The following is a 24,863-nucleotide window of genomic DNA, read 5'->3' as shown; positions in this document are numbered from 1 at the left end:
CTCTGCAATGGAGGCTTTCTCTCTCTCTCTCTGTCTCTCTCTCTCTCTCTCTCTCTCTCTCTCTCTCTCTCTCTGTCTCTCTCTCTCTGTCTCTCTCTCTCCCTCTCTCTCTCTCTCTCTCTCTCTCTCTCTCTCTCTCTCTCTCTCTCTCTCTCTCTCTCTCTCTCTCTCTCTCTCTCTCTCTCTCTCTCTCTCTCTCTCTCTCTCTCTCTCAGAGTCTATCAGATACAGTGCGGATGTACAGGGTGTGTGGACGCAGAGGAGTCGGACAGGATGTAATAAGGTTCCTTCTCTCAAGGTCTTATCTCGTGGCCTGCGTGGCTCTACTCCCACACTCCCAGGGAGAAGCAGTTTATGGTTGTTGTGAAGTTCAAATGGCAGCGACAGTGGGGGGGGGGGGGGGGGGCTATAGAGATATTATAGAAACTGTAGTGGTCCCTGGTTTCAAACAAGCATCACATTACGGGGAGATGACAGACAGAGGGAAAATCTTTGCATGTACATATTTTTGCAAGTGCTTCATGTGGTTCACAAAACCCAAATATTTGGGATTTCAAACTTTTTTCTCTATTTGGCAGTGAGCAAGAGTTGGAATCTTTCTTTATGCTGTGTAATGGTGGCCAGACTTCTCTGGTTAAAGAGCAGAAAGGGAAATTTGAGTTAGACATTGAAAAAGCGAGAAGCCAAAAATGCAAAATGAATAGGGACGGACAAAAACTGCAAATAAAGAGGGGGAAGAGTTTCCGCTCCCGACATCCACATTTTTCTCCATCAATGCCTCTCTGTCTCTTTGTGTTCTTCCTGAGGGCATGGGGCGTGGCCACACAGTCCATGTACTGTCGCACATTAACATCAGCGGCCATTATGTCCTGCAGCACCATCCATTATCTGTATTATTAGACGTCCCCCATTTAAATATGTCAATCACTCTCCAAATATTAATAACAGTAGCCACAAACATTTCATACACAGTATTTTCCGTCCCTTTAGGCTCAGTTAAATCAATCTATCTATCTATATATATATATATATATATATATATATATATATATATATATATATATATATATATATATATATATATATATATATATATATATACATCTTGTAAACTGCACCTTATTATTTAATTAATTTAAACACCTCGATGGGTCTGTGGGCAGTGGCAGGGAGAAAACACTTGTTTTGTTTGCTTGATAAGAGCCCTCTCGATCACACTCAATTCTTTCTCTGGCTTCACTTCTTCTCTCTGAAAGACACGGCTGTTCTCGGAGTTACGAGCACATGACCAGGATTTGTATCTTAAACACACAACCAGACGAAAGACAGTTCTACCCACAGCAAAGTGAAAACTTGTTTCTAATGTTTGCATAACCAAACTCAGGGCTCAGAACAAATTTCATTTTAATGCAAGTGAGTTAGAAAATTGTTGTTTTGATATCTTTGTCAAACAATGACTTTCTCTCAACCTGTTTCAGTCGATTCCTGTTTCAGATTGTAATCTGTGGATGAATGTATATGTTATTTTTACGTTGTATCAAAGCACTCAACATTTTTGATACTGTTTGGAGGATGGACTGAACTTTTTTTTGAAGAGATGATGTGCCAGCAAAGGCCAAGGCTGCCACAGGATCCATCCAGTTTTAAATCTTTGTACTCCCTTGTTAAATGTTCAAAGTTTTAAACAGTGTCTTATGCACACATAGAGAAATGGAAAAGTGATACTAGGGGAATTTGTCTTTCCCCTGGAGAATTCAAATCGGAGAGAGGGCTAACATTGCACTGTGGCTGAAAGAGGAATGTTGGAAAATACTGTCAACTCAAGGGCAGCTCTTTTAGCGAGATCAGCCTTTTAACTAAATCACTTCTCTGACAGTAAAGTCATGGCACGATTACGAAAGCAATGTAACTATATTGACCAGGTCATTCTGGAAAGGTCTGAGGTCTCACAACTATTTATCTTTCAAATAATTGGTTTATCCAACAGAGAACTTGGCGATAAACAAAAACCACTAGCAAAGTGTTATAAGACTATCAGCTAAGCCGATCGCTGTTGTAAATCATTGAGTCTTTCATCAACTCTGTGATCCCACCCTTAATTAGCTTTTCCCTACCCACCTGCAAATGCCACTGCGATATGGGTCGTTTTGTTTCAGACGGTTCAGCCTCAAACACCACCAATCCCGTTGTCCTGGGCTTTTTCCTTGCGGTGAAGCACTGTTCATCCCCGCCAGAACGTGATAGTGCTCATCCCTGGAGTGGCGAGAGCCCCCCCTCTGCGCAACATGGTTTTGATTTCCTCCCACCGCTACGACGCAGCTGTCTCAGCGCACGAGGAGGTCTGTTCCCTCTTACTCCTGGTGGAGGGTTTCACATGACCATCTGAAATAGGTTTGCGTCCTAATACACGTTAACAATAGAAATCCTCTGCAGACAATTGTGGCTGACGCGTCCCTACGTATGTGTGCAAGACACCTCACATCCCCCCACCCCTAATATTAGTTTTCTTATTTTTTGGTGCCAACCTCCTTGAAGCGGTCACAGCTTCCCCCCAGTACCCCAGCCAGGGGGCCGGTGTAAAGAGTAGACGTGGCCTTATGTCAACTCCCTCATCGGTAGATAGCGAGTGCATTCTGGTGTGCATGCGGACGACACGTCGATATTCAATTAACCCAGGCAGACGGCGCCGCTGACCGTTTATCGATGCCTCTTTCGAACCGCGCACTCTCCACCACACTTAATTACATTTCCTGTTTTTAAAAGTGTCAACAAGTAAACAAACAAACACACACTAACCGCACTCATCAAAAGTTGGTGAGAGGAAGCCACAACGTCCACTGAGGTACCCAATGGTTCGTCAACTCCTCACTCGGAGGAGCTCCTTCCTGGCTCCTCCCCCTCTTCATCGAGGTGGAGAGGGGGAGGAGCTCCTTCCTGGCTCCTCCCCTCTTCATCGAGCTGGAGAGGCATGGGGAGCACCCTGCATGTTATGGGCGGAGCCCGTTGATGCATTCCCAAAGTATTTCTCCCCGTTGTTGGTGTGTATCTGGGCCGCGACCCGGCTGTTGACCCTTAAATCATTCATTTCCTTGCATTCCACGCTGCAGCTCTTGAAAGCCTTGTCTCACAGAGCTCATCACCGCCATTGGCGGGGCCGCCCCTATGCAGCAAGCCGCGACTGTCATTCTTGTTTATGGGAAGCAGTTGTGTTGTAATAACAAGGAGCCTGCTTTCCCTTCATCCAAACCTACGGCTCCAAGACGGTTGGCCCTCTGAGCCACGTTAACCCTTGTGACTGGTCGTGTGTGTTTGTGTGTGTGTGTGTGTGTGTGTGTGTGTGTGTGTGTGTGTGTGTGTGTGTGTGTGTGTGTGTGTGTGTGTGTGTGTGTGTGTGTGTGTGTGTGTGTGTGTGTGTGTGGAAGGCCTTGTTATATTGACGTCTAATGAGTCAGAGACAAGCAGACTATACAATCATCCGGGAATGTCCACTGTGGATTATCATGTGAAGATCACTTAAGATGATTCAATTACTTTGAGCAAGCGGTTGAAGATTTGTAATGCTAATTAACCTCTAAAACCTCCCACTTTTGCTTCACACACAAAACATAACCTTTTCAACGTTTCAATTTTGTAATTATTATTCCCATGCCAATAATCCCTGTCTGAATTTAATCGAGAGGAGCAGGAGGGTAGGAAAAGCCTGACAGGAAACTTATCACTTTCCGACCAACTTTGTATTGCACTCATTGCTCTAAAGTGATTAGAAGAAAGCCAATTACCTTCATTGCGCTACACTTCTAAGACTCCAAAAGTACCACAGCACAGGCCGTGATCAGCATCCCTAGCACAACCCAATGCGGTGGCAGAAGTTGAACCACTACAGTGGAAACTTTAATCCAACCACCACCACCCGATCGTTTGTTTGTGTGTCTCTCTCTCTCTCTCTCTCTCTCTCTCTCTCTCTCTCTCTCTCTCTCTCTCTCTCTCTCTCTCTCTCTCTCTCTCTCTCTCTCTCTCCCCCTCCCTCCCTCCCTCTCCCTCTCTCCCTCCCTGTTATCATGTGAATACCAACAAATATACTGAGCTGTAATCAACGAAGCTGCTCGGATGGCAGCATCTGAACGATGCGTCGCTCGTCTCCTGCACTTTGCTGCACGTTCCCTGAAAGGACATATCTCTGAGGCCTGCCTTGAATTGAAATGTCAGTCCCAGGAGACTCTACAGCTGTTATGGCGTCTGCAAGATATGACTAAATGCATCTGATTTGATCAAAACAAACATTAACCTATACAAATATCTCAGACCTGGAAGTCCTCATGCTCTTCTCAAATAACAACGCCCTGCAAAGTGGTGGATGCAGCTGGCTATGTGCACAGCTTTCAGAATAACAGAAAGTGAATTATTATGGGATGCTTTTTTAATGTCAAAGAAGATGGCGAGGGATTGTCACTGGTGTTTCACGCATGTACTCGGTTATAATTCACCATGGCGGCCCTTTTTGTTGGTCCCCCCTATTGGAACAGTGTGTTTGTTGTCAGCTAAGTTTCAGCTCTCAGAGTAGAAATGCTTCCCTCTGGGCCGGGCCACAGGCTCCACCCCCCCACCCCCACCCTATAGTCCGATGCGGGGGTGAGCTTCCCAGAGACAAAGGGACGAATATATTATGGCATGAAAAAGCGGGGGGGTGGGGGGGTTGGAGGGGGCTCGGTAGTTAAAAAGACAGCGGGTGTGTGAGAGAGGGTAGGAGTGGGGGTCTCCGCGGGGGGAGAGAGAAAAGACGTAGAGCATTGGTCGAACGCTCGCCTGACCGTCCAACACTTCTGCCTTTTCGTTTTTTTCACCCTTTTCTTTTTGAGATCGGAAACAAAAAAAGTTGAGGTAGAGGTAGAAAAGTCTAAAGAAAGAAGTTTTAGGACCCCCCCCCCCAACCCCCGATCCCTGCATCCCGCCTCCCCGTCCATATAAAGGATTGCTCGCTCAATAGGGGTGTGTGTGGGGAAACACACAATGTGTGGAGAGTTCCAGAAGAGCAACTCGCTCAACTCCCACCCAGCCTCTCCTCTGTCCTCTCATTTGCCCCCTCCCCCTGGTCCTCCCGCACATGGTACAGTCCATTTTAAAGGGTGCATGTCATCTCCTGTGTGTGTGTGTGTGTGTTTGAGGGAGCGAGAGAGAGAGAGAGAGAGAGCGAGCGAGCGCAGGGTCCTCTCTGAGAGCAGCTGCTCACAGTGCATTCTTCTCGACGGGAGCACAGCACACTTTGCACTCTCTCTCTGCTTGCTGGGCGGCATCTCTCTCTCTTCTCCCCCCACCCCTCTCTCTCACCCTCTCTCTCTCACCCTCTCTCTCTCTCTCTCTCTCTCTCTCTCTCTCTCTCTCTCTCTCTCTCTCTCTCTCTCTCTCTCTCTCTCTCTCTCTCTCCCTCTCTCTTGCCTTCACTGTCTTTCACTCTCCTACGAACTCACTCACTCTGCTTTTCCCGCGCTGACATTTTCTCTGCTTCTCCGCTCACCCACATCACACACACACAAAAACTCAAACAAAACTCACACACACACACACACACACACGGTGCTCTGAGTCGCGTTGTGAGCCTCTACAAAATACGTCATTCTCCGGTGGCGGTCAACAGGTAGTAACCTCTTGGTTGTGGGGAACTCGGCCAACCAGGAAGGGGCAGAAGAACCGGCAGCTCCCAACCCGGACACGAGGGAGCCGGGACTAGGAGAAGGAGCAGTAGGAGGAGGAGGAGAGGACAGGAGAGGAGAGGAGGAAAAGGGATCTCAATCATCACCTCCTCACCTCCCCCCCCCCCCCGCCCTCCACCCTGACGTGACACCATGCCACTCTGTGTGGATTCCATCCTCAGGGGAAGATCCTCCAAATGATGGAGGACAACAAGCAGCTGGCCCAGCGTATTGACGGGGCCATCCGCTCGGCCGGCCAGGAGGTGACCAACCTGCGCTCCGAGCTGTCGGCCACCAGCCGCCGGCTGGCCGAGATGGGGGCCAACAGCCCGCCGGCCCTGGAGAACAACCACCACCACCACCACCACCACCTCCACCAGCACCACCAGCACCAGCTCCAGCTCCAGCAGCAGCAGCAGCAGCAGCAGCAGCAGCACCTGCAGCAGCAGCAGAACCACCACGATGACAGCCTGCACTACCAGAGTGAGTGAAGTGTCCACAGCATGCCTCTTATGTGTTTTATGTGTGTGTTTGTGTGGAGGCGAGGTGTTTGGATGTGTGTGTGCGTGTGTGTGTGTGTGTGCGGTAAATTGGGGCAGCAGGGAAAAAGTGTTTTGAAAGAGATGGAGATCTGTGTGCGTTTGGGTGTTCAAACACACACACACACACACACACACACACACACACACACACACACACACTTGGTGTGTATGTGAGCGAGCATATGCTGTGTGTGTAAGTGAAAACAGGAACATGTGTGACTGCCTGGTTGATAATCAAGTGTGGGAAGTATTCAGGGAATGCGTGGCGGGGGGAATAATCTCATTCCACAGCTCTCCTTCCCCCCCAACATGACAGAGGAATGGGAGAGGGAAGCGAGAGCGAGAGAGTGAGGGAGAGATGAAAGTAGTTTGACAATTATCCATCTAGCAACTAAGGACAACACTCATTACATACAGGCGCATGTGTGTGTGTGTGTGTGTGTGTGTGTGTGTGTGTGTGTGTGTGGAGTGGGTGTCAAAATGTGTGTGTGTGTTGTGTTGTGTTTGTGTAGGTGCGTTGTGTTTGTGAGTATGCGTGTGTTTTTGTGTGTGTGTGTGTGTGTGTGTGTGTGTGTAGATATGTGTTTGTGTCTGTGTGTAGGTGTGTGTTTGTGAGTGGACCACAGAAATACAAGCATTACAGCATTACAGCCTATTGTGACAGCTTTCAGGTGCTCTGTAAGAACTACATTTGGAACTTGACAGCCAAACTTGAATCTCCCCGACACTGTGTATTTACAATGCAGATGTCAATCCCATTGTTTGTCTATCATTGGCAGTGTGTGAACGGTGAATACCAATAATTATTTCAGCGAGCTCCTCCTTCTGGGATGGGTTCAGTCATATTGCTGTTGGTCAATAGCTCAGTTAACCTGACTCACCAGATGAATGAGTCAGGTTAACAATAGCTCTACTCATCCATCTGGGATCGCTCCCATTGGGCGGGATTTGGGGACCAGATCGAATGGTAGAGCCAATGAGGACCACCGGGCGGGATTTTTATAGATGTGACATAGCGGAGAAGGGTTTATCCAATCATATGGTAGTATTTTTGATAAGGCCCAGCCTTCTAAAACACCTCTCCAACGGATTGATCCCAGAGGGATCAGTGGAGCTAGGTGGAACGACATTCATCTGCCGAGAGTCAGGTTATAGCTCCGATGCCTCGGTTCTGGTTGGGAGTCTATGTCTGGGTTTTTAATGATTGGATCCTACATGCTAGCAACTCTAATTAGAGTCGGGGCTGCCAGAGCACCACCACTTGGCTAGGAAAAGAGGCGTTTTAGAATATTTGCCTCCCAGTTCTGGTGGCGTAACCCATGGAAAACATGGTTGCATTGGACTATTTATTGGGCATTGAAAGTGCTTCTCGTGCTCATTATATCATTTTTGTAGTTAAATAGTAAATGAAAAATGTTGAATGATTCATACCACCCGTGCATTCCACACATAGTTACTCATAGATACTCATTATGATTTACATTGCACTGCCTACGACCGAAGTGGCCCACTCGAGTGCTCAGGGAGGGGAGGGAGCCTTCCACCTAGGTCAGTTTGCACTCTCCCTTCGTCCCAAGCCAGCTTTGGGACCTGGGGGGCGCGGGGGCTTATTGAGTGTCTGGGTCTCAGTGTCGAGGGCCTCCTGCATTAGGCAGATTGAGCTGGACAGCAGCAGGTGATTTGTCTCTCAGGGCTTAGTATTGGTCCATGGGGGCGAGCGAGTGGCTCTCTTCTTCCCTGCTCGTTTGAACCCATGGAGGGGCTACACTCATACATCGCGAGGAAAATACTAGATACGGAACGCGGCTTTCGGTTGTTTCGCTTCATGCTTTTTGGTTCTACTCTCGACGTTTGTTTTTATCAAAGGGTTTGAACATGGTGTGCATCTTTCTCTCGTTTCCTCCCCTGATTCCTGATTTTGCCGGTTTACATGAACATGGCCTCATTGGCAAGCAGAGCTGACATTCCCACATTCCACAGTGGTGATGTCATGCTTCCTGTCCCCCGCCCCCCCCCCCCTACCCCTACCCCTACCGAACCCACCCTGAGGACCGGCAAAGCTGTCAGGTGACCGTAGGGTACGAGAAGGTCTTATTAGACAAACCAGAACCACACGTTGGGCCCCCCCCCCCCATTAACTACAGCGGCACCAAGAACTGCTGCACACACACACTTGTGGACAAGAGCCTGTAACGCTGATGTTGTCAAGAATCATGACTGTAAGATGAAGTGTAATGGTGGGGGGGGGGGACACACAACGAGCATGTCCACACAAAACACAAACCATTGTTTCCAATGAAAGTGCACACACGTGGACACACATACATACACACACACACAAACACACTAGATATCACTTCAGGGCTGCAGGGACCCCCTGGGGTATATGCTTCCTATGTGCTGTCTGTCTGTGCCAATGCACTCTGCCTCTCACCCGGCTCCCTGACACTCCCAGACACTCCCAGGTGGATCCCTCTGGTGAGATATGACATGTTGGTGTTGGTTCTAGTCTCGTTTGTGTCAGACAGTCGGCTGGTTCCGATGTCCACCACATTGGAGAGATTAGGTGTCAAACACACGCACGCACGCACGCACGCACGCACACAGACACACACACACACACCGTTATGAGTTAGTCCCTTGGTTGTCTGCCCAAGGCTGTTGCGCCGACAAGGTCTGTTAGTATGCACGGACCATTACACCGTAAAAACATTATACTGCAACCAAACGCCACATTTTTTACCGTCTTTGACTTCCCTGCGGACGCTGGGTAACATTAATGACAGCTGTCCAAGGCGGCGATAAAATCCATACCTTCTAATCGTCCTTGGAGTTTGACCTTTGAACCATAAACAATTTCGAATGCAGACGTTGAAGGCCTCCTGATGATCCAAGCAAATTAAACTTTAAAACGAGTGCGTTTGTTTTGTGCTGAGCATTTGTTTCGTCTTTTGTCTTGGCTTACTGTCAGCCTCGCCGCGGTACAGTGTGAGTTATAAATTGCTTTTTATGCGAATTATTTAGTACTTAATAGCTTATCTTCACAGCCAGAATAAAACCAATGTCAAGGTCCAGGGATGACCTGCTTCCTTTAAGTCAAGCCATTGACACTAATGTATTCATCGCTAGGGTGACGGCACCCCATCATATTGACTTCTCCTCCTAACCCCTAGCTTTCAGGTCCACGCACTTCTAAAGAGATGGAGTCTGTCACTTTCACCATGTTGTACATTTGAGTTGACGCAAGACTTAGAAATCACTGCATTTCATTCGGATATTCGTCAGGAAAAGAGCTAGCTGCAGTGTTACGGCCATCCTGCCTGCAAAATCAATGCTCGATAATCCTGTTAAATTATTTATACTTGTCGACTATCAGTGCCTTGCAGTCGGGGGGAAGGGGGGACAGAGGGAGGGAGGGAGAGAGAGAGAGAGAGAGAGAGAGAGAGAGAGAGAGACATCCTCCTGAAACGGTCTTTCTTAAGTCATCCATTTATATAATGGCTTTGTTGAATGCAAGAGAGGGGAAGCACTCTGTAATAAGAAAACAGAGAAATATGGGCTGAAAACAAGACAATATATGCTTTAGGCTACTTTATTTTTGTGTTTTTGTTCCACTTTCTCAACGAAGGAATTACTGATTGAGACTAGTTGTTTCCAGTGGGACCGGGTAGGATATCATATTTCCTTACGCACAGCTAAAATGGTGCATCTCTATGTTGGACTCATTTCCGGATCCACAACAAATACCACCAGAATTGACACAGGTTTATTTCCATGCTCACAGGCATTGTCTGTCTAATGAGTGACAGATAGAGGCTGAGTGGCAGTGTTGTAATGTTGTCGCTTGGGCTGCTTTCCTGTACCTTATAGACATCCAGAGAGGTGGTAGTGCACATTTGCAGCTGTGTGTTTACTTCCACCAAGGCAGCAATGTAGCGATTTGTTTTTTCTCATGGAGAACCGTCCTCTGTAGTCTTCAAGCATCCGGGATAAGCATTGATTTGCCGCTGGCTAGACAACAGTACGTATGAGCAGGGGGGGAAGCAATGACGAATGGATGAACAATACTTATTTTGGGCGTTTTTAGTTTTACTGCGAGAAGAAAAAAGAAGGAAGGGAGGAAGCAAGAAATTATCATCCGCAGACAAATGAACGAAACGTCGGAGCGCGGTACTGTGGACCTCAACACTGCAGTGGTATGTCATTCAAAGCAGGATGTGATGAAGGAAGGGCCCCATGTCTCCCCATCTGGCCTGAGTTTGCCAGAGGCCCCAGCTCTCTCATTACCTCATGGTGCTCAAGAGCAGGCCCGAGCAGGGGCTGGGACCGCAGCATCCAAATACAGGGGCCCACCCCTCTCTCGCTCTCGCTCTCGCTCTCTCTCTCTCTCTCTCTCTCTCTCTCTCTCTCTCTCTCGCTCTCTCTCGCTCTCTCTCTCTCTCTCTCTCTCTCTGTCTCTCTGTCTCTCTCTCTCTCTCTGTCTGATTCCCCAGAGACCACCCGCCTTCCTGTTAACCCTCCGTATGCGGGGAGAGAAACATGCCTTGTGCCTGCTGAACCTTCCTCCACATCCCAAACGTCACCATCACACACACATGTACCCCCCTTCCCCCCCTTCCCCCCTCCCCCCCTCCCCCGCTCCCCCCCTCCCCATCTCCCTTACACACATTCCCTGCCTGGCCTCCCACGGCCACTCCCTGTCTGTGGTCAATGCAGCGTAAGAGGAAATGTGTAACAAACAAAAGCCAGGACAAGCTATACCCCCCTAACCCCCTCCACCCCTCCACCACCATCATCATTGCATCTAACTCTTCCACCCAATTCCCAACCAATTCTCTCTCTCTCTCTCTCTCTCTCTCGCTCTCTCTCTCTCTCTCGCTCTCGCTCTCTCGCTCTCTCGCTCTCTCTCTCTCTCTCTCTCTCGCTCTCGCTCGCTCTCTCTCACTCTATCTCTGTCTCTCTATTTCTCTGTCTCTGTCTCCCTGTGGTCTGATACCGGCGGTAAAAAATCAGACCACTAGACTTGTGGTCGGCGTTACTCATGCTACGATGATCCCTGCAAAATGAGTTTGCTGTAGCTGAACGGTGAGGAGGATCACAGTAGGAGTACAGTCACTGTATTATGGCAAACATAGCGCTGTGGGTAAAACAGTGCTACTGGTTCGAATGGGAGTAAAGACCTACTGTACATTCCATTCATGCCATGTACCTTTTCTACACTGTATTTGAAACATCGACATCAGCGTCATCGAGCCGTTTGACGGACGATGTCAGTGTAAACTAGCCTCATATGTTTCCACATTTGCAGCTACTCAGGAAGCAATTGCTGATGGGGCGTTCTGGTTCTCCATTACAGCGCTGGCAGGCGGTATGGATGGATGGTGTCTGACCCTGCTGTGTATCAGGTCCCTGGACAAGCAGGGGGAAAGTGTTGTCCTAAAAGACAGCTGGTGTGTGGTGGCGCAGTGGTGAACCAGATGGCCCTGTATCCACACTGCTGGCCATGGAAGCGTCCACCTGAGCCACGACAGGCCAGACAGACACAAACTCTGGCACGCAGTGGGAGGGGGAGGAGATAGCGACCCGGTGGCAAAGAGGCAACACTTAGGCTAGAAATTTCCATTTTAATTAAACACTTCCCTGAGGGGGTTTGTTAAGTTGATTTTAAGGAGTGTGTAGGAGTGCTTTTTTTTGTGAGATGTACCATTAATGGGCTCTCTATTGTAACCCTCGTTCTGTATGATGGTAATCAGCCCAGCTAGAATGTCTTGTTATGATAATAACATTCTTCAAAGCTGAAGACTGCCGTTAACAGAGCTTTTCACATGAACGATTTTGGTTTGCATTGCAGTCTTCTTTATTTTTTTAATAAACTGTGATTGGTTTGGAGCTTCTTTCGTTTAGGCTATCGCTTTTTTTGAAAGATACGACTCAATTCCCCTGGACGTGCACAATGCTCATTTCCATGGTCTGTTTAATACAGACGACCTACAGACGACATTATTATGGGCGCCCTTATCTTAATATTGCAAACACCCTTTTTCTTTTATCATGAATGGAAATGGAATTAAATAGAAGTACAGGAGATGAGATAGAAAGAGAATGTCCTATGTTTCATGGGGGTGCCTGGTGTTTATCACCCTTATATTTCACAGCGTGGACTCTTTTATGGATCGGGTTGAAATATCACTTCCTTTTTTTACGACATAGTGAACCCGGTCTTCATCAGCTAGTGCATCTGGCCTGGCTCATGGTCAAAGCCCACTGCAGCATAACCCTAGCATCTAGCTAACTAGCAGACAAGCTCTATTTTAGAATCAATGGGAGGATTCAGAGCTAAGAGCAGGGGAAGGGTCCAGGGCTGCAGGCCTGAGACCCGGTACAGCATCTACCTAACCAGAGGCTGTGTAGTTACCCCCTAGCCAACTAGCAGACCAGCTCTGCTTTTGATTCAATGCAAGGATTCCGAGATCAGCCCAGTGGGAGCGCCTGTGTCTGCAGGCCGTGGCCTCCGATATTAATACTAGCAGTGTTGACCCTGGCCTGACCTAGCACTTACATGATCTATAAACCCACTGTGAGTGAAGTGGGAGGGGGTTAGGAAGACCCTGGGGGGATGAGTTCTTCTAACCACGCCCACCAGGACCATGTCCAGACACAGTGGACCAAGAAGACTCTTTGTATTTCGTTCTCAGAGATAAGAGATGTTTTCCCGACCGCTTGTTTGACACACTTTTCCCTTTAGCGGCTGCTAGCGAAAGGCTTGTGTCTGGCGTATTGTAGCTGTAGCCAAAACACTCTACCGGAGACCCTGACAACGACCTGGATAAGAGTCCTGCTAACATCTCACTAAAGCATGAGTGCTGCCAACATAAGGCCCTCTCTTTTTCCTTAAACTTCCAAGTATCGACGATGACCAACTATTAATGGATTGTTTTGAAGTTTTGACGAGCGGCGGTTGAGCAGAGAGAGAGAGAGAGAGAGAGAGAGAGAGAGAGAGAGAGAGAGAGAGAGAGAGAGAGAGAGAGAGAGAGAGAGAGAGAGAGAGAGAGAGAGAGAGAGAGAGAGAGAGAGAGAGAGAGAGAGAGAGAGAGAGAGAGAGAGAGAGAGAGATGGTACGCAGTGTCCTGCTCCTCCTATTAAAATGCCTCATTGCTTCAGCAGCCGAGGCTTTTATGATGCTGCTGTTACTCGTTTGTCGCCGAGCACAAGCGATGGGCGCAGACGTAGAGTAAAATGAGTTTTGAGGAAGCGCAGAGCCCCCTTAGCCTGTGACCAGGAGACGCAATGCTTCACATTCCAACATAGAGACAATAAGCAGAGGTTTTCACCGCCACCGCTCAGTGTCACCGGCATCGGGACGATGGTCTTCAAGGGAAGTGCCTGAACAGCAAGAGCACAACGCAGCGTCCCTCTGCTGTAGAAGCACATCACCGCCGACGATCTCCAGCAAAAATGGCTGCACACGTTCACCACTAACACATCATCACACTAATTATTATTGCCAGCACTTTTACTGCTTATGAAAGCAATTATATGGCCTGCGAGCAGAAATTAATTTTGGGCATAAGTGGGTGGAGCCACCCATAGCCATCTTAAAGTAGCTGAGTATTTCTTACCTGATCAGCGTTTATATTGTGTATATTTCCTGGTCTGTTGATAGGCTATGTGCTCAAATACTGCTAATCCTCAAGGCCCAGGCTATGGTTTACTGCTCCTGGTGATCCGGCTTTTGTTCATAAAACACGAAGAAATATGTTTTGTTAAAAATGGCATGCTACCTTGAGGTGTAACAGGTAAGGGATAATGTAAAGAGAGACGGTCATTGTCCCGAATTAAACCCTGTCGGGGATGGTGATGAAATTGGCCGTTGAATGGTTTGAACTGTGTCCATAGCAATGTGAACTCGGTAGCTTTCGTAAGTTGAACCTTCTCAGCGTTATAATTCACGTATAACTGAAGATTGTCATCGACGGTCAAGTGAGACAAGTTCAATGAGTCTTCTTTGTGATTATAGACATCAACGTTTCTTTCCTTATCCATGTCTTATTTATATGTTACGGGCCATCAAGTACGTTTTATCGTTGGAATTTTGAACAGCAAATAAAATACCAGGAAATAACTTTGTGAACCCGAAAGCAAGGGCAGCATTTGTGCCTACGGGGCGTCAGTTGCATTCTGCTTCACATTTTGTGTGCGTGTCGTGCTATAATATTGTTCTTTCAAGCAGAGAAAATACTGCACGCATGTGAAGTGAAGGGCTCACTTAAGAATCTGAGTGCACGGGTGTGTTAGTTGTGCGCCCGCACATAGTCATCGTTGCTCGTGATTTTTGGCGGTGTTATGCCGCCAAACACTCCCATTTGAAACACACATATGGAAGAAACTGAATTTTAACTACAATATATGTTATGTATGTGGCTAGACCTTGACCTGAATAGTTAACAAACTCTATATGGCGAACCCTATTCTGCTGTTGTAGAGTTCACTCAGAAGGCATCCAAGGCATCCAGTGAATAAACTACGCTTTTCAGACGTTATACTGGAACCTCAACTAACATACGTTGCTGCATAACCTTTAAACCCTGTGTTGGCACTATAGTTACAACATAAGTTTTAAATTACTATTTGGTTGAATCGGTCATATTCTTCTAAATTGTGACGTTGTTTTTGTCATCACATAGAGCTGTCAAAATGCCAAATTTCCCCATCTCAGGATGTTAGAGTTCTAAGACTTCCGTCTTAACGGCAACAGATGGCTCAGAACAGAGGCAAATTAAACTTTGTTTGGTGACACACTGCCAATTATGCTTGGAGGCACTTACCAATTAAACTTAAAGGAAAGTGGTTGTTTTTTGATTCCTTATTAGAGGAAAATAACAAATAAGGCTCTGCTCCAAAACAATGTTTGACATGCAGTACAGTATATTTGTGAATTCCATACAAATTAAATTGAATTCATCCCCATGTTGTTTGTGTTGACACATCATTATCAAGTCCCTTGGCTACTTGGAAACTAACACCAGGCAGTGGAGCATTTCATTAAATCCTTTTGGTTCGCAGCCCGAAGGTAGTTCTGAAGAAATGTTTATTTCTTTCTGACTGAAGTAAATCCTACCCAAATATTTATCAGGTGGCAAATTTCACGCATTCATCTTTCTTTCCTCCTGGCACCAAAGCTTCATATGGCTGCCTATAAATTAATTGGTCTGTTTTGCACTATTTTCTTCCCCAGTCAATGTGAGTGATACTTTTATCTGTCATCTGTCTGCCGGTATCTATTTGCTTAATTACCTTGTTTAACCTCAGACCAGATGGGACTCAATACATTCTTGCACTTGGGCTTAGGGAAAAAAAATGATAGTGGATTTAATTGAAAGCTGTGTTGATATTGATACACAAATATACTTTTTTCCCACCCATCCTATCCTAAATCAGGCCAATCTTTGGTGATTTTGTAAGTTAGAAGGAAGAACGGTTGTTTTCAAATTACATCTTTCAAACGCCCACCATGTCTTTCTAATAGCAGACCCAGAGCACAGTTTATTGCCATCATTGCTCCCACTGGTTTGTTTGTTGATGTCTGAATCCTGTTGGCTTACGACGATGTAATCAGTGAGTCACCTCAAACTCTATCTTGTACACCGTAGCCGCCACTGTTTCAATCATTTCAAACAACGATTTAAATTGCCTTCATCTATTCCCAAATATAACCGACATTTGTGTTTTACTGAACCTAATAATGTACTACATTGTTTGGCATGCTGGCCAATGTTTTTTTTATTATTTGCCAGTTTGACATTTTCTGTCTAAGCCGTACTGGCTACTTCATATCGTGGACGACAGCTGCATACACTGGACACAAGTGCTTGAATCTTCTAAACTGGCAACTCAACAATACATTCCATTCAGCGATGGCTACCATTACTCGTAGATGGATGGTTTTGGGAAACGGGGGGAGGTTTCAAACTAACGGGTTTCCCACAAATTCCCCTAATAATTAACTACTCCCCGAGACTCCGCTCCTCTTGCCTCCAGGAATGTGCCCGCACACCCCGAGAACTCTCTGGTCCATCCCCTACCAAGACGCCGTTTTGGAGACGCCAATGGACATTCTTTTGTTTTGAATGGAAATATCATAAAAACGTTCAGATCTGCTCTGCATTGGAGGGAGGGAATCCCCTCCATGCCTTACTGATGTCTCTTCTTGAGCGTACTTTATGAGTGCCTATTCAGAGGAAAGCACTGCCGGCGATATTGTCACATCTGAGGGGAAGCTTTGTTGCAGTGTCTGCCTCCGTTTACTGCTTGTGACACACACACAAAGGGAGGGCCAGGCCCAATATGAGCAGGGTGTGTTATTTAACCAGCCCACCTCTCCCCCCGGGGCCTGCCCTGGCAAAGAAGAGACGAGGCTGAGACGCCCGACCACAAATACACTTGGAGAGGCGAGAGGAAGAGTGAGGACTGGTGGAGCAGCAGGATGGGAAGGGAGGGAGGGGGAGAAAAAGGTTGCAGCTCCACCTACATAAATGGACCCTGTGTGCTGTGCCGCTGGAGGGAATCGATTTTGAGGTGGGTCCATAAAGCGCTTTGCCTCAGCGCTGTCCTAACAGTAGCATCATTATGGTGTTATTAGAGCAGGAGCTGGGGTGGGTGCACAAGGGGGGGGGGGGGGGGGGGGGGTACTACCAGACCCGAGATTAATATTAAGCTGCATTAAACATACCTGCTGTTCTGCAGTTATATTCAACCCCTCTAAAAGAGTGCCCTCTGTTATTCTAAAGGATCGGGATGGTGTCGCTGTACTGTGGACGTTGTACTGTGTTATTGGTTCTATGGATAAAGTTCAGCACCGTACAGAAAACCCATAGTTCTCTAGTTCACTGCCTGACTCAATATGATCCGCGTTGTGAGGATGTCGCTCTTCAAGGCGAAATGTCACTGCTGGGACTGAATGTGTGAGTGTACCGCAATTTAAAATGTACCCCGTATATATTTGGGAAATGATACTCAATACTATACTACGTTCCTGACGGCTGTCTTGATTGTTCATCCCTGTCCTCACGTCGGGGTTTTCAAGGCAGCGCTATTCAATTTAGCGAGTCTGCAGTCTGAATACCGGAGTAATGTTTGGATCAAATCACACTGTATGAACTGGTCACGCCCGTAAAAACAGCGTGGAAGCCTTGGTTTTCACTGCTTAGCAAATACAGCCGTTTCATTTCAGTAAATCAATGCTAACCTCCTTGTGGTTGTGATTTGTGACCTTTTCAGGAAGCCAATGTAAGCCCAATGAGGATTTAAATAGTTCTGTGACCTACACACACGGAGCAACCTTTATGAATAAATGAAGGGCTGATGAGGGCACCTAGTGGGAGGTGTTAATTAACAGGCCACGCAATTAGTTCATAGGATCCAATAATAGCCAGATGTATACGTGCTCATTTCATACCTTACAGTTTTTTTTCTTCTTAATTGTGCATGGTGGAGGCAGTGTGTCACTTTTACATTGGTATCTGCTGTCTTCCTCTGCATTTTTTGTTCTATCAAGACTCTGTACCTTCATTTCTCTTCAGGGATTGATGGGGATTGTGTGTGTTATCTCATATACTCATCTAAAGACCAAAGCATAAGCAGTGTATATTGTGGTTCATCTATGGGGCAGTCCTTAGACGTAGGACGAGGACTCCACGATGTTGTTGATTTTTATATACTGTAAACATTTTTCTGGTCAACTATTCAAACATCTTAATCCAACGACGCATATATTCCTCCATCATTCAGAGTGGCTTTGGGAAAGTAAAGAGTGTAAACGTGTGTGCTTGTGTGTGTGTGTGTGTGTGCAGGGCCGTAGCACCAAATCCTGGGCCCCTTAACTATAGGTACTGCTGGACCCCCTGTGCCAGGTTGTTGACGGGGGCGGGGGGGGTCCGGAGCAATTGTTGATGGGGGGGGGGGGGGGGGGGGGGGGAAGCGATTGTTGACGGGGGGAGGGATAAAGAAAAAAAAAACTGTGAGATGAAATTTTTTTTTTTTTTTTTTTTTTTGGTCATGGGCCCCCCCTCTGCCTTGGGCCCCCCCACAACTGTCCCCTTTGTCCCCGCAGTCCGACGGCCCTGTGTGTGTGTGTGTGTGTGTGTGTGTGTGCGTGTGCGTGTGTTTTGATGGCTCTTGTTTAGCTTGCAGGGACCTAAATGCTTAGGTGTCTTTGAAGTGTTGGAGCATTGAGGGCATGAGACACTAGAATGGGTTAACATAAATCTCAGCCTCATTGTATTCATCAAAGCTCACTTCTAACCCCTTCTGTGTGTCAGGGATAACGTCAGGCACCTCAGACAATATGCAAAAATATGTTTGGGATTTGCTGTTTGTAAAAAAAAAAACATGGAGGCCTTTTTAAGTTATCTGCCTTTCTTTGACTAATGGGAACCTTGACATAACAATTATTTTTAAATTATAAATAAAAATTAAATTATCTATAGATAATTTTTTTTATTGTTTCTAAAATGCCGTTCTAATAAAGCAGTTTGCTTATTTGATGAGATATCGGATTCTTGCACTTTTTGGGTTGACTCTTAATGGATGAAAGCACTTATTGTACGTTGCTTTGGATAAAGTTTCAGCTAAAATACAGTCATGTGATGTAACATCTCAACAATTACAACACAGATATTTTAGACGGAGATATGGACTCAAAGAACAACAGAATGAAGCCTTGGATGTAATAATTGACAGCGCAGAGTGTAAGAGCAAAAAAAGGAATGAGAATCTCAGTGTATTTCAACAGAGCTTCTAGCATGAAATGAGGAGTGCTCCAGCGTGGGAGACAGAGAGAGATAATGAGTAGTGTGGTAACACAGGTCCGGACCCCAGACTCGTACAAAGAGCCTCCTCCATCACTGTGAGCGCGGGGTCAGGTGACGCGGTGCACGCGGACAGGGGGACTAATTGCTTTCTCTCTCTCCGAGACACTCCCCCCCCCCCCCCCCCCGCACTCCCCCCCCCCCCCCCCACACCATCATGGGTCCGCTCCAGCCACACTGATTACATCCACCGATCATCACACAAACAGAGCCAGAAACACACTAAAAGCCCTTTGATATTACAAAGTACAAAATAAGTTAAGGCTGCAATGCACCTGTACTGCTCCGAGCGATGTTAATGTGTTATTTAGTTTTTTTTGCATTGGTACCACTCTGGCTGAATGGGGAGGGCTACAGCTGAATCATGTGATTGCAGCTGGCTGCTATCTGGTCCCTGCCTAGGCAGCTAGCTGGGAGGGAGTCTGAAGTGGTGCATACAATGCATGCCTAATGGAGCTGGCCACTCAAGTGTGCACTCTATATTACCAGCAGAGCCATTTATATTGAATCGCTTCAGAGAGGAGAGAAAATAGAGACATCACAGCGTGCCACACTGTACGTTAAGCAGGTGGGAAGATAATGCTTCAGGATTGATTGCAGTTGAGAATAAAAACGATAAAGCAATACATTCGAAACTCTGTGGATTATCCGTACAACTCGTATCCCATGACTCAGTATCAGGTGTTATGAAACTGTATTTAATCTGTCAGACTATACTAATGTATGAAGCTAACTAGCTATCGGCTAGCGCGCTATATGTTTTAAACATGAATACCCCATCTGCCATTCTGTACCATGACTCTGGATGGGACTCGGGTGGGCGGGACCCTACCTGCAGTGGATTCAGCCTGACCAATAGAGGAGCACAGACAAGCCATGGTGAAATGACAACGGCTAAGGACATCAGGAAGAATCTCTGATCAACAGTTGGTTTCAACTTTGTTTAAGTCCCATTTGAGTAAGAGTCCATACAATTAGTTTACAATCTTGTACAATCCTACAATAATGCAGTAGTGTGTATGCATCTCTGTTGTGAGTAAACTGCTACCAAGGCTTTACCCATATTTACCACTTTTGTGACTGTCCACACTGGAATGTATTGATTGATATGAGATATATGTTCATAGCACCGCCTTACACAGATATCATTTAGCTGATATTTTGTTAAGTCATGCTTTACTCAGATATGTTGACACAAGATACGGTTTGGACCCATGATGTCTCCCACATAAGTGAAACAGGAAGTGAATGAATACGATTAATGATGTGAAATTAGAGCCCCATTTTCCTTTTGGGGGCGCATGCTTCTATAGAATGATAAACTGCATCTTCTCCATGACCCTGACTGAGGAGCCACCTACAAACCAATCCTAAAGACATAACCTATCATAACCCGACTGTTAAGAAAAGGAGCCATTTTATTCTCATTTAGTTTGTTTGCATCATCTTTGGCGTTGTGTGACATTTTCAAGCAACGTAGTTATTTTGTTTGTCTACCATCTCGTTGATCTAAAGGCTGTCAGCTGCTCTGACATTTCTGGGGCAGTATCAGGTGTTGCAGAACAGTGAGCCGATGAAGGCTGATTAGCAAAGGCCAACGCCTGCATTGACTTTGCTGGAGGCAAATGTGTTGGTTTTTGTTGCCTTTCTTAATGGACCACCTTCAAACGTAAACAGTTTGAGCGGAGGTTTGATCTTTGTGGTAGAAATTGATTAAACTGTTGCAATGGCTGTAGAATGATTATAATAACAAAGTAAATGTAAATCAAAGTAATCAGAAAGTCTGTTCATACATTCTCTTCATCAGTTAGTTCTACTGATAAAGGCCAGTGTATAACATTCTGTTGCATAGTTAAAAGTGAAAACTGTGGCGCCAGCAGCAACCCCACTCATATGATACCCTAATGAGCAAGATATTGCAGATATTTATTCATCAAAGCACATTCAAGAAATGAGCTTTGTACATCGTGGTAGTGAGTGGTTCTCTTTTGTTTTAAATAAGGAAATAAGATTGGAAAAGTTATTCCATGTTTTCACAATTCTACTAGCAGTGAAGCAACCAAACTCATTCATATTCAGTTGTTATTGGTTAAACTGTGTATTCTCTAAGGCAGCCTAGGTGTATGAAACATTTTGTGTTTATTATTAAATTTAGAAGGATTTATCATTCAATTTCCCTCGTTACAGAGCGTAAGCTCACTTTCGCCTTCACACAGCACTTAGTCACCTTTAGTTCAATGTTACTCAGAGTTGAGGTGGCAGCTCTCTTGAGAACATAATAAAGGAATTTATTATGCTAGTATTTGTGTGTGCGAAGGGCTGCGTTAAACGTTGTCTTTGGGTATTTGCCTGCAGAAATGTGTCTGTTGAAGGAGGAACCCAAGCTGGCACTGCAGGGATCAATGCTGACAGGCTTGTCTAGTTAATTAAGCAGAAAAGGCAGCCTATAGGGGGAGCTGAAGGTCTCCAGTCACTTCTCCATCGTCTCTTGAGATCCGACAACCCCTGGGATTCGCGGACACGGAAGAAAAACCCTGTCGTTTGAATCTTTTCATTATTTCCTCAACATATACATAACCCTGAATCTACGACTATGACTAATGGGGTTAATATTACGTGTGTCCTATAGCTGTGGTCATAGCGATGAACAGGGTCCAGATATTCCCCTGCTATCACATGGTGTCTCTCACATCGGCGGGGATGGGCATTGAGCTGTTTCTTCCTATGATTCCCCTCTGTCGTTGGCTGGCCCTGCAGGGCTCTGGCAGGCAGCACTTATATATCTCACAGCCCCTCTGGTCTTATTACTACACTTGGACTCTCCTGGGAGAGAGTCTTTGCAGGGCCAGCCCACGTGATCAGGGATGCAGCGCCAACTAGGGAGAGGGATGGAGGGAGAGGGAGATGGAGGGAAAGCGTGATGATGGAGAGCTGGAGGGTGGGAGAGAGAGATGGAGGGAGAGAAATGGAGGGATGTAGAGACGTAGGGAGAGGGAGAGAGAGATGCAGCAAGAGATTGCGGATGGGAGAGGAAGATGGAGGGAGAGAATGGGGAGAAGAGATGAATGAGAGGGAGAGATTTAAGATATAAACATAACGAGAATGGAGAGGAGGAGAGTGTCTACTGAGAGGGTGAGAGAGTATCTCTCTGTGGAGGAGGGAGGTTAAAATAAATAGAGATGGAGGAAGAGGAGAGAGATTGATGGATAGGAAGATACCTATCTAGAGGTGAGCCATGGAGCAAGAGGGGGAAGTGAGAGCGAGGGGGAAGCGGAGAGAGTAATAGTAGTTGTTACAGTAGAGAGACAGGAGAGGAATCCTAATAATCAGAGGGAAAGGGTAATCCTTTGAGAAGAACAGTTGATGAGTTAAGGGATGCTGGGATTTAAGAGTTAGACGAGAGCCTGATGGATGAAAGCGGAGGAGACATGGAAGTTTCACTACTGTGGCGGTGGTGGCATATAGGAAGCTCTATAGTGTGTGTGTGTGTGTGTGTGTGTGTGTGTGTGTGTGTGTGTGTGTGTGTGTGTGTGTGTGTGTGTGTGTGTGTGTGTGTGTGTGTGTGTGTGTTTGGGTGTGTGGAACTCTGGCTTTGCCCCCTCCTAACGCCAAAACTTCCATAATGAGATTTGATCAATTATGCGGCAAGCAACAGAAGCGGTGGGGTCTATACTCTGCACTGTCCGATGCATCAGAGAAAGGTCAGCTTCCAGGACATGTGGAGGGGTCTATTTGGCTGCAGCCTACTTAACCTTCTTCTTTCTCTAAATAAGCATCCAAGGAGTGTAGAACAGCGATCAGAATTAAGATGAAGAGCCATGCCACTTTTAATAACATAAGGTAAATAGATCCTATTAGGTACTTTATAACTCCTTCCTTCCCTCCTTAAGTCAACACAAAATGAGCATTAATATACTCAAATGTTTCATTGCTATAAAAGCTACTCACTGTATTAAATCTTCATCCGAACAGAAAGCACACAGTTTCAACACCACTGCAGTGCAAGGCCTCTAGTAATACATCCAAGTGCTTGGATACATCTTTAACCCTGTGAGTTTGCGTTACTTTGTTCACTCAATGAATTTCAGGCACATTTTGCCCCTCGTTATAGTGAGAGCTTATCGGTAGCATCTTCCTAGCGAGGGGCAACGTGCTGTGTCCCCGACTCTGTCAGCAGCCTCCACCACAGCAGAGGCGACTCCATGACGGAGGCTTCCTGTGCTGCAGGGAGAAGTGGGAGGCAGTATAATGAGCAAAGGAACGCAGCGAACGTTGTGAGGTCTTTGCATGTATGGCTATGGACGTGGGCAGAGCTGTGGTTAATCAAGGTGCCATTGACAGCCCTAGTCTTTTAAGCCGAGCTAAAGCACTAATGTGGGCTGCCATCGTCGTCCCACTAATTGCAGTCTCTAGCGGTGGTGGACTGCGGCGTTATCGGGAGGCTGGAGAGACACAGTGTTTATTGAGGCATGATGGGGGAGGACATGGCAGTGCTTGGTCACTCTCTATTCAATGCTGTACACACTTTGGGCAGTATTCATTTCATTTTGTTGAGTGATGCTCACTAATGAGCTAAGTGCTAATTCAGTTCCATAAAACTGTATGTGTATTTGCCAAAGGTTTTATAAGTACTCAAAGTCAACTGTTGTTAACAGGATCCGAAAAAAATCTACCTCCCACAAAAAAGGCTACAATTAGGCTTACAATCAATCAGAGTTTGACAAATCCACGGTTCACTTTTCACTGTACCAGGGGGATCAAATGGGTTTATTTCTCCATCTGAAGATAAGCATGAATGTATTTTTGATGCTACCACAGCAATGTGGAAGGTGACCAATGGGACTGCACACCTCAAAGGGGTCTAAACAGGTCCCGAAATACACCTAATATATATCAATCAATATCAGTAAGTCACACCAAAGCCACTATAGCCATTATTCAGAGTCAACCTGGGGTTAAACTCCTTTTTAGCCATTGAAGCCTATTTGCCCAATAATTTAGTCCATTTACTCACATTCAAATCGAAGGCCCCTAACAACATACCATGTGATTGCATCATCAAGTCCAGGTGGTTTGGCATGACATCCAACAACATTTGCAAAGTCAGCATCAGGCTGCAGCCACGCCCCCTTACCATTTCTGAGTGATCCAAACCACATCCCTGCTGGATCTAGGCCCACCCTAACCTGTTTTTCTTGCAAAATATGTGAGGTTATGGAACAGAAGGCACACACTGATTGTGGCTATACAGTGTTAAAATGAAAGAGAATTGCTTAGAGCTGCTATATTTCTGTGATGTATCCTCCAGCATCGTAATGTTCCCCACATACAGGGGGAACATGGCCATCAGGGGCGGTATGCCGCGCTGTGAGAAGATCGGCAAAGCGTTTCCCGCCTCGGACGTTCCACCCGCCGCATAAGCCCCTTCCTGACACATGATCATTTTTATCCCCCCCGCCCCCCCCCCCCCCCTTTTTACAAAGTGCACAGTTGGACTTAGTAAAGGACACATTCTGGCTCTCAGTAGTGTGTCCCGGGGCCCAGAGTGGAGGTGGTGGAGGAGATGGAGGAGGTGGAGGAGGAGGCGGGGAGCGGTTTGCCCTGAGAGGTCCTGTAGGAACGCGTCCGATGGCGGTTAAAAATGCAACGAGACATGTTTTGACTGTTCAGAGGCCCGAGGCACAGCTTGACTTTATGTTCCCTCCCTGTCTCGCCGTGCATATGCTATGCACACATATAGAGTATTAGACTTTACCAGAATGACACGG

General features: G+C 46.4%; 1 protein-coding gene across 2 annotated transcripts in view; it reads left to right on the top strand.

Moving 5' to 3' along the window:
- Positions 1-24,863, top strand: part of kaznb (kazrin, periplakin interacting protein b) — an 86,049-nt gene that overhangs the window by 33,818 nt on the left and 27,368 nt on the right. For both annotated transcript variants that reach the window (XM_030374887.1, XM_030374888.1), the window contains exon 4: positions 5,870-6,170. In XM_030374887.1, coding sequence (XP_030230747.1) covers positions 5,870-6,170 — 301 coding nt within the window. The remainder of the gene's footprint in view (positions 1-5,869; positions 6,171-24,863) is intronic.

This window comes from Gadus morhua, chromosome 13 (genome assembly GCF_902167405.1).
Source record: "Gadus morhua chromosome 13, gadMor3.0, whole genome shotgun sequence".
Taxonomy (NCBI): Eukaryota; Metazoa; Chordata; class Actinopteri; order Gadiformes; family Gadidae; genus Gadus; species Gadus morhua.
This window is presented reverse-complemented; position numbering and strand designations above follow the sequence as displayed.